The following is a 15,915-nucleotide window of genomic DNA, read 5'->3' as shown; positions in this document are numbered from 1 at the left end:
TCTCTCATCTTCCGAGTGAGCCGTGAATACTGAATGTGAGAGCATGACAGCTGGTATTATTAAGATTTTTATTCATGTAGAAAACAAAAAAACTAATGCTGTTAAAAAGTTAAAAAGATGAAGTGCATGTAAAGGTTATGTAGAGGTTTTATGTAAATGTTTTTAATATAATATCTTACATACAAAGAGAAATACAATAAATAAATCTTAAATACAACATGTGCCACATTAACTTTTTCATAAAATCTTAAATCTTAAAAATAAAATAAAAATAAAATGATTAATGGGGTAAAATATAACAAAATAAAAATCTTAAATACAACAGGCATTTGATTATCTTAAAAATGAAATAAATGAAATAAATACTAAAATAAAATGATTAATAAAATAAAATATAATTAAATAAAAATCTAAATATAACATGCATTTGTGCCACATATATTTTATCTTAAAAATAAAATGACAAAAAAAATAAAATGATTAATAAAATAAAAAGCTTAAATACAACATGCATTTGTGTAAAAAATTGTGTAAAAATAAAATAAAAAATTAAATTATTAATAACATAAAATGAAATAAAAAATAAAATATAACAAAAATACTTTTTTATTTTTTTAGGTTTAAGATAAACAAAAAGTATTTTTGTAATATTTAATTTTTTATTTTACTAATAATTTTATTTTTAAGATAAAAGGTCTATGTTGCACAAATGCATGTTGTATTTAAGATTTTTATTTTATTAATCATTTATTTTTTTCCATTTTATTTTTATTTTTTCAAGATAAACAAAAAGTAAAAACAAATAAAAAATATAACAAAATAGAAATATTAAATGCAATATGCATTTGTGCCACACTGACTTTTAGTTTATTTAAAAATAAATAAATAAATAAAATTATTAAAAATAAAGTAACAAATAAAATAACAAATAAAATTAAATATTAAAACAACAATAAATGTATTAAAAAATAAAAAGATTAATAAAATAAATTTAAATACTTGAAAACCTAAATACAACATGCATTTGTGCCACATAGTTTTTATCTCAAAAATAAAAAAATAAAAATAAAATAAAATGATTCATAAAATGAAATCAAAAATAAAATATAACAACAAATCTTAAATACAGCATGCATGTGTAACACATAGACATTTTGTTAATCCTAAAAATAAAATGACTAAAAAATAAAACAATAAAATAAAATAAAATAAACTTGTGCCACATATACTTTTTGTTTATCTTAAAAATAAAATAAAATGGCTAAAAAATAAAATGATTAGTAAAATAAAATAAAATAAAATAAAAAACTTAAATTGTGCCAGATAGATTTTATGTTTATCTTTTTTTTTTTTTTTAAACAATAAAATGATTAATAAAATAAAATAAAATACATTTGTTGCACTGCACATTCTGGAAGCCAGTAATGGTGGGCCAGATGCCACAGTAGACGACACGCTGGTCCTCCGATGTGAAGGCGGTTGTGGGCTGCAGCCGGACGCGCCGCGGCTCTGCTATCAGATAATGGTGCACCAGAGGGCAAAGTCACACTGTGCCATTTTTTAGGCAGCTCATCTCCTCTCAGCTCCACCCGCGGTGAAAACACACTCCCATCCCAGACACCAGCTCACACACACACACAGATAAACGACTGTATCTCATGCTGCTCACAGGAGGAAAGCAGCTCATTCTGGCTCAGATTGTTGTGGGAGAGATAGACACATGCTAACTAACTCACATCACAATGCACTGGAACTGGAGCTGGAGACTTCACCTTCGGATTGAAACCAGTACTGCATTTCCCTGAATGCAAGTTTTTTTTTAAACTTGTATTCCAAAGCATGCAAAACATGCACTAAATATAGATTGGTGTCAAACGAGACCATAAATGAGCCCACGTTTATTTGCATAGCATATTTCCCATACACTTTTGCTACAATAACCATAGTTTAACCACGGTATTTTTAGTAAATAAAAAAACAAAAATATGAATACTGCATTTTTACTATAAGAAATTCCCTGCTTAATGTTCTTAAAGGACTTGTATTTGTGTATTCTTTCTTTGCTTCTTTGATGTTGTTAACAAAAATAAAGAAATCAAACATACATTTGTTCCACAAACTTAAATAAAAAATAAAGTAAAAAATGAAATAAAACAAAACGTGGACTTACTTTAGCCGTCGCCTCTTTGATAGATAAACTCAGCGCTCGCTCTTGCTCCTGAAGTCTGGAAATAAAGGTAAATTATAAATATCAGTGATGTTGAAAATGACATATGAACAGTAAAGTCATACATTTTACATTTAAAAAATGATCCTAAATTCAAGCAATAAAAGCAATATCAATGCAATATATACTGTGATTCAGGGTTATTATCATTAACTATCTAAAAAAAAAAAAAAACAATGCTTCAAAATAAATATTTTCATAACTTAAAATTTTTTATATAAACTGTATATATATACACACACACACACACACACACACACACACACACACACACACTTTATTTCAGCTAGTTTCTCATTTTCATTGAAGTATTAAAACTAATAAATAAAAATCGAATATTTTCTAGATAAAAAAAAAAATAATAATAATTAAAAAAATATTAAACAAAAATTTTAATATACATTTAAAAATAAAAAATATAAATATAAATAAAAAAATTCAAAATTAATAAAAGACGAAAACAAAACAAAATTATCAAAACATTAACTAAAATTAACGTTAAAGAGAAGAAAAAACAATGCTTTAAACTAAATATTTTCATTACTTGAAATAAAACATTAACTTTATATATATATAATTTTAACATTTTATTTTTTAAGTTTTTTATTTAAGTTTCTCATTTTCAATGAAATATTAAAACTAATAAATTATACTAATAAATAACATTTTCATTAATTGGAATAAAACTTTACCTAAAAAATAATAATAATTAAAATACTTAAATAATTTAAAATATAAATTAAAAAAAATTATGAAAGATTAAAACAAAAAATAATTACCAAAACATTAACTAAATTCAATGTTAAAAGATAAAAAACAATGCTTGAAACTAAATGTTTTGATTACTTGAAATAAAACATTACCTAAAAAAAATATATATATATATATATATAAAACATTTTATTTCAGCTAGTTTCTCATTTTCATTGAAGTATTAAAACGAATAAATAAAAATGTAATATTTTCTAGACATTAAAAATAAATTAAATATTTTAACAAAAATTTAAATTTTAAATAATAATAATGATAATAATAATAATTAAATAATTACAAATATAAATTTAATAAAAATACTAAAAGATGAAAACAAAACATAATTACCAAACCATTAACAAAAATGAATGTTAAAAGAGAAAGTATAAAAACAAAATCTAATTCAAAATAATATCAGAAACTATAATAATATATCAATTATTTAAAAATAACACTGTTGTGAATAAACATAAAAGGATAAAGCGCCTCCTGCTGGTAATAAAATGGTTTAATAAGTAGATTAGAATAGATGTCATTTACATCTCTAAAATATGATTTTTTCCTCATCAAGGGCCTTAAGTGATTCACCTTAAGCATTACGCACACGTTTTGGACAGAAAACTGATATTCATCCACACAAGCATCTGAAACAACTCTGTGGAGCCTGAAAGCAATAAAAATATTCATAACCGTGTTGAAAAGTGTGTCTATTTTCAGAAGTGCCGGGTAAAAATACAATAAAAGCGAGAGGATTGCATGGAGAATCTGTGTCATGCAATCTAGAGTTCAATATTTTTCTGCTCGATGAAGACAGAAACTTCATCGCCGCTAGAGATGACCTTTCAGCAGAACGTCTCCCTCTGACTCCTCAAAAAACTAAATCCACTCAAGAGAAGATTTAACTGAACCTCGTCAGTCTTAAATGTCAACGCTAGTGAATACTGACTGGCACAAATGACATCTTTAAATGATCACCTGTTGTTTTATGTTAAAAATTACAGCAAAGAGCTTAAAAAGAATAGAAATTGTATTTGATTTTATTATTCTAATATTTGTTGGCTCTCAGCTACAAATTCAAATCAATAATAATAAATATTATATTATTAATAATATACATATATGAAATATTATATTTTTATATAAATAACTTATTATTTATTAATAGAAATTGAATTATTGTCAAAATAATAATAAAAAATTAGCAGTACATTATAATCATCACCATCATTATCAATAATAATAAAATAATAATCAAAAAAATTATAGTAATAAATATAATTTACGATATCATTATTGTTATTGATAATAATAATTATTATTATTATATTATATCAATTGTATTTATAAATTGTTGGTTATATATTATTATTACTATTTATATTATAAATAAACCTGTGGTTTTGTTATTATTAATAAAAATAATAATAACAATGATTAAATGAATTTTTTAATCTTTATTATCATCAATAATAATTTTAATTATCAAAATTATAATTAAAATAATAATCTATCAATTGTAAGTCATTATTACAAATAACAGCAATAATAAAAAATAAATATTTTTTATGATTGTTGTTATTATATTATTTATAATGTAGCTGTAAAATTAAAACAATAATAATAAAATTATTTATTATATTTATGGTCATGAATTATGATTAATAAAAATAATAATAATAATCATAATTCATAATCATAAATATAATAAATCAATATTATAAAATATAATATAATAATGTTGTTTTTGAAAAAAAAAAAAATATATATATATATATATATATATATATATATATACTGTATAAATATAATTTTTAAACTTAGTGTTTTATTATTATTATTATTATTATTAATAATAATACTAATAATAATAACAATAACAATAATAAAATACACAACTATTTAATTTATTAATTATAAATTATTTATTATTTATGAATAATTTTATAATAATAATATTGCTATTGTTTATTAATTATTATACATTATCAACAAAATATCCATCAATAATAATAGCAATAATAAAAATAAATAATTATGTATAATTGTTTTTATTATTAATATTAATAACGTAACGGTATAATTAAAACAATAACAATAATAATTATTAATAAACCATCACCCTCATTAATAATAATAATAATAACAAAAACATTTTTTTTAAATCCTTATAATAATAAATCATTATAATTGCTGCTCTTGCTTTTATCAATAATTTACATTAGCAAAAAAAAAACAATAATAAAAATATGATAATCAATAATTACTTATTAATTTGTCATGTTAAATCAATGTTTTTTTGTAATGCATAATCAATCATTTGCAAGTTATAATGATTTCATGCGGTTAAAGGAATCATTTTCATTGACCTTCTTTAAACTTTTTTCAAACACGCTGCCTCAAAATGCATCATACTCTTATTGTTTGTCTTGACCATTTGCAACATAAAGGTTTAAATGTGTGTGAGATATGAGACCTTATATTTTTCCACATATTTCCATTAGATTTTTAGATCTGTTTTCCTCACCTGATGATCTCTACAGGTGGAGACACGCTGATCTGAGCCCGATGTTCAGAGCTGATCATGTCCTCCAGAGCTTGACCCATCAGCCGCAGCTGAGCTGAATCGCAGGCTCTCAGGACGGGCTCCTCTAGCTCCTCCAGCTCCTCCAGCTCCAGCTGCTCCTCCACAGCTCTGCTCTGCTCCCGCAGCTCCTCCAGCCTCCGCTGAAGATCACACATCTCTTTCTGAAGAAGCACAACACAATAAACCTTTTAAACTATTGCTGAGCTACAATCAACATCAGATTTGACAAATCGGTCAGATGGTCTCCAGCCAGAACAAGCTAAAAAGGAATTAGATTTCATGCACTGACATGTACAGTCGTGGCCAAAAGTTTTGAGAATGACACAAATATTAGTTTTCACAAAGTTTGCTGCTCAACTGGTTTTAGATCTTTGTTTCAGTTGTTTCTGTGATGTACTGAAATATAATTACAAGCACTTCATACGTTTCAAAGGCTTTAATCGACAATTACATGACATTTATGCAAAGAGTCAGTATTTGCAGCGTTGGCCCTTCTTGTTCAGGACCTCTGCAATTCGACTGGGCATGCTCTCAATCAACTTCTGGGCCAAATCCTGACTGATAGCAACCCATTCTTTCATAATCACTTCTTGGAGTTTGTCAGAATTAGTGGGTTTTTGTTTGTCCACCCGCCTCTTGAGGATTGACCACGAGTTTTAAGATCTGGGGAGTTTCCAGGCCATGGACCCAAAATATCAACGTTTTGGTCCCCGAGCCACTTAGTTATCACTTTTGCCTTATGGCACGGTGCTCCATCGTGCTGGAAAATGCATTGTTCTTCACCAAACTGTTGTTGGATTGTTGGAAGAAGTTGCTGTTGGAGGGTGTTTTGGTACCATTCTTTATTCATGGCTGTGTTTTTGGGCAAAATTGTGAGTGAGCCCACTCCCTTGGATGAGAAGCAACTCCAAACATGAATGGTCTCAGGATGCTTTACTGTTGGCATGACACAGGACTGATGGTAGCGCTCACCTTTTCTTCTCCGGACAAGCCTTTTTCCAGATGCCCCAAACAATCGAAAAGAGGCTTCATCTGAGAATATGACTTTGCCCCAGTCCTCAGCAGTCCATTCGCCATACTTTTTGCAGAAGATCAATCTGTCCCTGATGTTTTTTTTGGAGAGAAGTGGCTTCTTTGCTGCCCTTCTTGACACCAGGCCATCTTCCAAAAGTCTTGGCCTCACTGTGTGTTCAGATGCGCTCACACCTGCCTGCTGCCATTCCTGAGCAAGCTCTGCACTGGTGGCACTCCGATCCCGCAGCTCAATCCTCTTTAGGAGACCATCCTGGCGCTTGCTGGACTTTCTTGGACGCCCTGAAGCCTTCTTAACAATGCAGTGGAAAGTTTTTTTCGGGATTAAGTTAATTTTCATGGCAAAGAAGGACTATGCAATTCATCTGATCACTCTTCATAACATTCTGGAGTATATGCAAATTGCTATTATAAAAACTTAAGCAGCAACTTTTCCAATTTCCAATATTTATGTAATTCTCAAAACTTTTGGCCACGACTGTATATATTATGCTCTCATTAATCATATATGTGACCCTGGACCACAAAACCAGTCATAAGGTTAAATTTTACAAAACTGAGATATATACATCATATGAAAGCTCAATAAATAAGCTTTCTATTGATGTATGGTTTGTTAGAATAGGACAATATTTGGCCGAGATACATCTATTTGAAAATCTGAAATCTAAGGCTGCAAAATCAAATTACTGAGAAAAACACCTTTAAAGTTGTCCAAATTAAGTTCTTAGCAATGCATATTACTAATCAAAAATTACATTTTGATAGGTTTACAGTAGGAATTTTACAAAAAAATCTTCATGGAACATGATCTTTACTTAATTTCCTAATGATTTTTGACATAAAAGAAAAATCAATAATTTTGACCCATACATTGTATTTTTGGCCATTGCTACAAATATACCCCAGCGACTAAAGACTGGTTTTGTGGTCCAGGGTCACATATATTAGTGATGATCATATATTTCTGTTCACCTGAATCCTTTGTTTTTCTTCTAAAAGCTTCTCTCGTGTTCGAGGTCGACTCTGAGAGCTGCCTGATCCATTATCGTCACTTGATTCACCATTTTGCCTGTTTGAAAAAGCATATTTATTATTACTCAAATAAAACATGACTGGAAACATGTTATAATTGAAAACCAGGGTTGTTATTGTTAACTAAAAATATAAAGTAACTTTTCATACTTTAAATAAAATAGATTTAACTTTTATAAACATATATAACACACCAAAAACTTTTGAAATAAATAAAAAAAAATTATAAAATAAAATCATCCTGTAATAATAATAATATACTTTTTTTAATGTTGGTATTTTGTTATTATCAATAATGATCATCATCTTTAAAAATAATAAAAATAATAATCCATCAATTATGTCCTTATAATAATTTTTTTTGTTGATGATTTTAAAAATAATATATATGATCAATATTAATACCAATAATATATATTTTTTAATTATCGCTATAAAAAATAAAATAATTAAAAATAAAATTAAAATAAAAATCATCCTATAAAAATAATATACTTTTTTAATGTTGGTATTTTGTTATTATCAATAATGATCATCATCTTTAAAAATAATAAAAATAATAATTAATCAATCATGTCCTTATAATAATTTTTTTTGTTGATGTTTTTATCAATAATATATATTACCAATATTAATACCAATAATAATTTTTTTTAATTATCACTATAAAAAATAAAATAATTTAAAATAAAATAAAATCATCCTATAATAATAATAATATATTTTTTTAATGTTGGTATTTTGTTATTATCAATAATGATCATTATCATTAAAAAATATTAAAAATAATAATCAATCAATTATGTCATTATAAGAAATTATTATTATTATTATTTTTATTGCTGTTGTTTTTATCAATAATATATATATATATATATATATAATCAATAATAATACCAATAATAAAATAAATAATTAATTAGCGCTAAAAAAATAAAATAAAATGTCCAAGGTAAAAGTTTTCAAGGTAACATTTCTCATTTTCATTCAGTTTAACTTGATGTATTAAAACTAAACCTAAAGGCCCGGTTTCGCAGACAAGGCTTAAGCCTAGTCCTAGACTAAAATGCAAGTCTGAGTTGTTTCAACTGAAATAAAATTGCACTGATTGATTTTAAAATATATCAGTGCCTTTGTTTTGTCTCAAGATGCACCCCAGTAATGTTTTTTTCTAAGCATGTTTATAAAAATAACTTAAATGTCCTAATTGAACTATGGTCTAATCCTGGCTTAGTCTAAGCCCTGTCTGGGAAACCGGGCCTAAATGAATAAAAATTATTTACACATATTTAAAAACAACAAAAATTGCCTAAAATCTCAAAAACACAACAAAATGACTAAATGTTTAAGCAGAAACTAAACAAACAGAAACATTAATTAACATGAAAGCAAAAAATATGAATTTGTTTATAACCAGGTTTTTTAGGGTTATTATTGTTAACTAAAAATAAAAAGTAAAATTTTTATACTTCACATAAAATAGATTTAACTAATATAAAATAAAATAAAATTTACAAAATGAAATAAAATAAAATAATCCTATAATAATAATGTAGTTTTTTTAATGTTGGTATTTTGTTATTATCAGTAATGATCATCATCAATCAACTGTCATTATAATAAACAATAATCATTATTATTTTTTATTGCAGTTGTTTTTAACAACAATATATTTTCAATAATAATAGCAATAAAAAAATAACTATTTAATAAGCAACATAAAAATTTAATTAAATTAAATTTCTCATTTTCATTCAGTTTAACTTGACACGTATTAAAACTAAACCTAAAATGAAAAAAATGGAAAAAAAAACAGAAACAAACTAAAAACAAACATGAAAGCAGAAAATATTAATTTGTTAATATCCAGAGTTATTACTGCTATTAAACTTACAACCAAAATAAATAAATAAGTAAATATAAGTAAATAAACCATTATTGTTTTATTATCATTCAATTGTAAACATTTATAATGATAAATCATTATTATTATTGCTGCTGTTGTTTTCAAAAAATAATATACAATATTCATAAAATACCAACAATAAAAAAAATATTAATTTATTTTATAATTGAACATAATACTCTTAAGTCGCAAATTAAAACCAAAACCAAAAATTGTAAACATTAAATAGACATAAAAATAAATGTTAACTGAAATAAAATACAATATAAAAATGTACTGTAATTCTTCTCTTGATTTAGTTTAACTGAAACCATTAAAATGACTAAATCTAAAAACCGAATTTAAAAAATGATAGACATTTAAAAGAAACAAATACAGATGACAAAAATGTACAATTAAAATAAAAACAGAAAAAATATATATATCAACAAAGATTAATAATCTAGTGTCTTTCCTATGATGAGTGTGTCTGAGCTCAGACTCAATACAGTACGATGATAAACATATGGAAACAATACGTAACAGGAAGTTCTGTTTAGACACATTCCAGCAGATCTGGCGCCCCACCTGTGTGTTTTCCTGTTTTAACGGGTTATTTCTGAAACCACTATCAACTAACCAGCCTTCAAATACAACATAGTGACAGTTCTATAGCAAGGACACATTAAATTGATCAAAAGTGACAGCAAAGATATTTATAATGTTAAAAAAACATTTCTATTTCAAATAAATGCTGTTCTTTTGAACTTTCTATTCATCTGTGAATTTTGAAAAATAAAATGTAACACAAGTGTTTTTAACATTGATAATGATCAGAAATGTTTCTTGAGAAGCAAGTCAGCATATTAGGATGATTTTTGAAGGATCATGTGACACTGAAGACTGAAGTAATGATGCTGAAAATTCAGCTTTGCATCACAGGAATAAATTTCATGTTACAATATATTCACATAGAAAACAGTTATTTTAAACTGAATTTTAGAGTTATTTTAAACAGAAGGCATTTTAGAGCCAAAAAATGCAGCATTGGTGAGTAGAAGAGAGGGCATAATGTTTATAATGCATGAGGTTTTTAACGTTTCCAAACCTGCAGTGCGGCTCTGTCCGGTGGATGACGCTGTGAACAGCCGTCCTGAGACGCTTTAGAAATCCAGTGACCTCCGGATGTCTGGACGGTAAACCAGGCTTAAGCGTCGCTCGCTCTCTTCTCAGTTCCTCTAGCTTCTTACCAAAACGCTCAGCTAAACACACAAACACAATTTAGACTTCAACTTTGAGCAGTCTTCGATGGCCAAAACCACAAACCACACACTAATATACAAACGTTCAAGTTCAATTTAGGTCAAAGTCAATCCAAATTAAATTAAATGTTAAATACGTTATTCATGAGGTACCTTACTGTTGATATTTAACTTGTTGAAAGTTTATATTCTCTTCTTTAATCTTGAAAACACAAGTTTAAGGCGAGACACTGCAGGTGAATAGGGTAAAAAAATGAACTAATAGTTATCACCTTATTTACCAAGTTGATTGATTACATTGATAATTGCAAACATTTTTTGTATGACAAGTTTTCTAAAATGTTAGGTTTAAATATGCAAATGAGGCATTGTTTAATGAAATACGCAGCAATTTGCATACATTTCTAGTACAAAAATCAAAACACTAGATGAAGTTGATTTTAAAATTCTTGTTAATTTTTTTTTTACATATAGAGTCACATGTTTTTACAGAGGGGATTTTGGGTATCTCATTTTGTCATGACATAATTCAGAAAAAAACTTACAACAGACAGAAAACAATGCATTTTTATTTTTATTTTTTACCATTTTTGGGGGAATAAAATGTTGTATAAAATCAAGCAAATTGTATATGAACAAATCCCTCTTTAAAAACCTTCAGGATATAGACAAGAATAAAAATGTCAAGTTAAGTGTGTGTAAGTGCTACTGAAGTGGAGATTTATGGCTCAGTGTAGGAGAAAAAACTCATTTCGAGAAAGCAGGCTTTATAAATATGTATTGTAATTGAAATCTATTGACACAAATAGAAAAAGTGCTATAAAAGAAACACTTAACAGTGTCTTTTGGGTGTTTTCTTTCCACTAGTTTGAAAAAACACTTTATGAAACAGTGTCTCCCACTTTGCGCACAGACACACACACACACACACACACACTAGTGTTGGGCGATATGCTCAATTTTCATATCGCCCTATCGTCAGCCTGAGAGATCGCCGATACACGATACTATCGTGCTTATTTAATTAATTATCTATGGACTAAATTCCTTATTCGTTTTGTAAAGGTAGACTTTCTTTTGGCATATGATTAAGTTGTGCGTGTACAGAGCTCTCACTGTAGATCTGCCGGAGTTGTTCAAGTTACTTTCGGTTTCATTCTCTGCAATCGTCAGTGAGTGAGTTGTAAATGTGCGTGCCAGAATGTAAATGAATGAATCTTTCTTTACCCGTCATATTGCTATAATGTTACCGCTGTATGTCTGACCGTTATCATGAGGGTGATGTTGTAGTTCAGTTCATATTGAATGCGGAGAAGTGATGCGCGTGTAATTCACGTGCGTATATTTAGCGCCATCTGATCGCATCGTAATTCTAATTAACGCCTATAGACGTTACTGAGATGAATGTTTATGTTTACTATATACAGACTGATTATGATACATCGTAATTAATTCAGCCTGAACCAGGTTTTACTACCTCTGTTATCCTAATGACTGCAATGCAAATATAATATAACACTCCCTTTAGAATCAGTGAATCTACCACCGTACTGTATGATGAAAATCTCCCATTCTCACTGCACGCGGTGTGTTAAGGCGCTGTGGCCTCTCTATGCGTGTGTTTATACCGCGGCAAGTTTCTGAAGCATCCTAGAACAGACTCTCTGTGCTGCATTGCTAAAGTTAAGTTCTTTGTTGACGGATAATAATAATAATCGTCTAACTATCGTCAAAGGCATCAGCAACAGGCGATATCTCTGACTATCGTCGATACACGATACTATCGTCTATCGGCACAACCCTAACACACACACACACACACACACACACACACACACACACACACACACACACACACACACACACACACACACGGCTTTGGGAAAAGTCTAGTTATGTAAGTCACAAGGTTTGTCATGCTTAAAAGGGGGGAAGAAAGACTTCCAGCTGACAAATGTGGGTCAATCATCTGATCTGATAAAGAAGTTAAAGACGATTCTCAAGACACAGAATGAAGATATCGAGGGATGCTTTTGAGTACAGCAACTGAGTAATGAATCAAAGGATGAAGAAGTTACACAGTAAAATACTGCTGCTTCACTCCATGAAAAGCATGTCGGTCCTGTATGATAACTGTGTTCATGACCAGCAGATGGCGCTGTTCAACACCGAATGACAAGCTTCATCTTAAAGTTATACTTCTTAATAATGTTTAAAAACAGTATGTGAAATGCTGTGTATATTTATTATGTTTATATAAACGCACACATGCATGTATATATTTCAGAAAAATATGTTATGCTTATATATTACATATATGTATATTAATATAAATTATATAATAATATATATATAAATATTTTCAAAATATATAGTGTATGCGTGTCTTTATATTATATATATATATATATATATATATATATATATATATATATATATATATACACACACACACACACACACACACACATATATTATGCATACAAAAACTTTTATTTTGGATGCAATTAATCGCAATTTACCATTGTCCAGCACTATATTATATTATATTATATTATATTATATTATATTATATTATATTATATTATACTACATTACTATTAGGCTAACCTTTTATGTTTATTTTTATGTCAAATGGGAGCTCAGTAATAAAAAACAAGTCAGTACACAGTGTGCATACTAAACACATATGCAATATATTTTTATTATAAACTATACATTTTTTTATATTTTGTGTTTTATAGAAACATCTTGATACATTTTGACATTTGATATTTTATAATTTCCTTTTCAATTTAATTTTTGTTACATTTTTTAGTAATTTTGTTGTGCATTTTTGTCATTTGTATCAGTTTATACATGTTTATATAGTATAATATTTATTTATATTGTATTAGTTATTTTAGTTTTTTGAGAAACAAGAAATAGTTTAACTTAGGTTAAGTAACAAAAATATTTTTTTTATTATTTTTTTTAATGTTTTTTTTTGTTTTAGATAACAATAATACTCCTGATGCAAACAAATAAACATTTCAAATGGGATCCAGCTGAGAACAAATTCAGTGTACAGTTTGCATGGTATAAACCACATAAATAACATAAATAAAATGATAATGTTCCTTTCTGGATAATAGTTGAATGTTAATTGTGTTACTGCTAATCAAACAAACTTGTGCAATGTAAAAAGGCAATATTGTTGCTATGAAGTCAGCAATCACAAGTTAATGTGTTTTGGTTAAGTTTAAGGTCACCATCGCAGTACAGACAATCAGCTGGGAGTGTTTGGGTGTGTTTGAACCACACGAATGTGACAAAACCATTTTTGTCTTCTGTCATCAGCTGTGGACTTATTTGGATTAAAATGCAGAACATATTTTTTAATTTTTTTTGTTTTTGTTTTGGTATTTACTAGGGCCGGGACTCGATTAAAAAATTTAATCTAATTAATTAGAGGCTTTGTAATTAATTAATCGAAATTAATCGCATTTTAATCGCATATAAATATTTGACCTGAGAACAGTGAGAAGTAAGATTTTTACATGGATTTTTAGTATACCATTGAATAATGACTGAATACATAAGCTTAAGCAACAAAATATTGTTTATTTTTGTTCAACCAAGTCCAACAGACCAGTGCAATATTGCCATTAAGTGTAGCAAGAGGCACGTTCTTAAACGAGTCTTTCATGCCGAGAACTCTGCTCTTGTGTTTGCTTAATTATGCATTTAAACGTTAATGACCAAACCTATCATTATAAATGTTGCTGCACATGGAATATAACGCGGATAACATTTAAAAAATATTTTTTATCAGGTTACACACTGATTATTTATCACTCAAACCCCTTTCTCTACCTGTCCGTTGGTCGCGCATATCCTCCATGTTTGTAGTTTTTTTTAACACTTTTTATGCGTGTTTGTAGTTCTAATTGAATCCTCGTTCACGGCGCAGTTGCGGGCAATATTAGCCGTTAAGAGTGTGCATTGATCGTTAAGTAGTAGACCATCCGGGAATCTTTGGAATACCTTTTTAAACATACTACGATTTGGGACATACAATATTATTTAGGACGGACACAGCTTGTCTGAACCATAGACTGTAAAAAATATGGACGTAGTATCCGTGACGTCACCCGAAGGATTCTGAAGCGCTATTTTGAAGCCTAAAGTGGGCGGGAGTCGGCCGTCGCCATCTTGGAATCGCGTCACTCCCGGATAATCAAAAATGGGCAAAAAGGCGGGAAGTGGGTGGGGCTTGTTGCTGAAACCACGCCCGCCTAGCGCGACAGTGGTGACAGCAGCGGCAATCCCCCTGTCACTCAAGTGACCACGCCCTTAATTATACAGAACTTTAAGGCTTAATATAACTTAAACGGATGAGTTATAAAAAAATTCACCCCCCTCACAGTTGACATGAAGGGCAAAACTAGCTATATAGACCAAAACCATTTTTTGAACCAGGCTGTAAACATACTTTTTTCTGCTGTGAAGTTGGGCATTTTAACATGGGGAGTCAGTGGGACTGACTCCCTTCTGCAGCCAGTCTCTAGCGGCCAGTCGATGAATTGCAGTTTAAGTCACTTCCGTGTTGGTTTCAATAGAGAGAGCGGGAGGTTGCCCCTTGGTCTGAACGCTAGTTGGTGCTCCAGTATAATCGGTCCGCCGAATCTCATCCAGTGATAAACGTTCCGCGGTGCAAAACTAAGTGCGATTAAAATGCGTTAAAAAAATTTTACGCGTAATTTTTGTGTAATTAATTAATCTAAATTAACGCGTTAAAGTCCCGGCCCTAGTATTTACACTTAATATACACATACCACTAGCTAGAGAATCCATCATACTTCACCAAATAATTATCAAACCAACACTGAGCATGTAAAATGTCTGACCTGTGTCATAGTCATCATCCAGAACTGCTTTGTGCTGTAATCTCTGAAGCTTCATCATTATGGATTCGATCTTAAGAAGATAAAACATTGTGAAACAAAAAAAAAATGTTAAAGATGGCAAGGCAAGACAGTTAAGAGGCTCAAAATCACTTAAAGAGCAGGTCATATGGGTTTTCAAAAAAAACATTTTTTTTTTGCAATTTGCTATCCTTCAATGTAAACAGTCTGCAAAGTTGTTACCAATTTAA

At 28.7% G+C, this 15,915-nt stretch overlaps 1 protein-coding gene across 1 annotated transcript in view; it reads right to left on the bottom strand.

Annotated features, from left to right (window-relative positions):
- Positions 1 to 15,915, bottom strand: part of disc1 (DISC1 scaffold protein) — an 89,741-nt gene that overhangs the window by 50,849 nt on the left and 22,977 nt on the right. The window contains exons 3-7 of the mRNA XM_073834559.1: positions 15,668 to 15,737; positions 10,625 to 10,778; positions 7,572 to 7,668; positions 5,505 to 5,725; positions 2,171 to 2,225 (exon numbers count right to left, since the gene is read on the bottom strand). Coding sequence (XP_073690660.1) covers positions 2,171 to 2,225; positions 5,505 to 5,725; positions 7,572 to 7,668; positions 10,625 to 10,778; positions 15,668 to 15,737 — 597 coding nt within the window. The remainder of the gene's footprint in view (positions 1 to 2,170; positions 2,226 to 5,504; positions 5,726 to 7,571; positions 7,669 to 10,624; positions 10,779 to 15,667; positions 15,738 to 15,915) is intronic.

This window comes from Garra rufa, chromosome 2 (assembly GCF_049309525.1).
Source record: "Garra rufa chromosome 2, GarRuf1.0, whole genome shotgun sequence".
Taxonomy (NCBI): Eukaryota; Metazoa; Chordata; class Actinopteri; order Cypriniformes; family Cyprinidae; genus Garra; species Garra rufa.
Note: the sequence above shows the minus strand (reverse complement) of the source record. Positions and strands in the feature narration are given on the sequence as shown.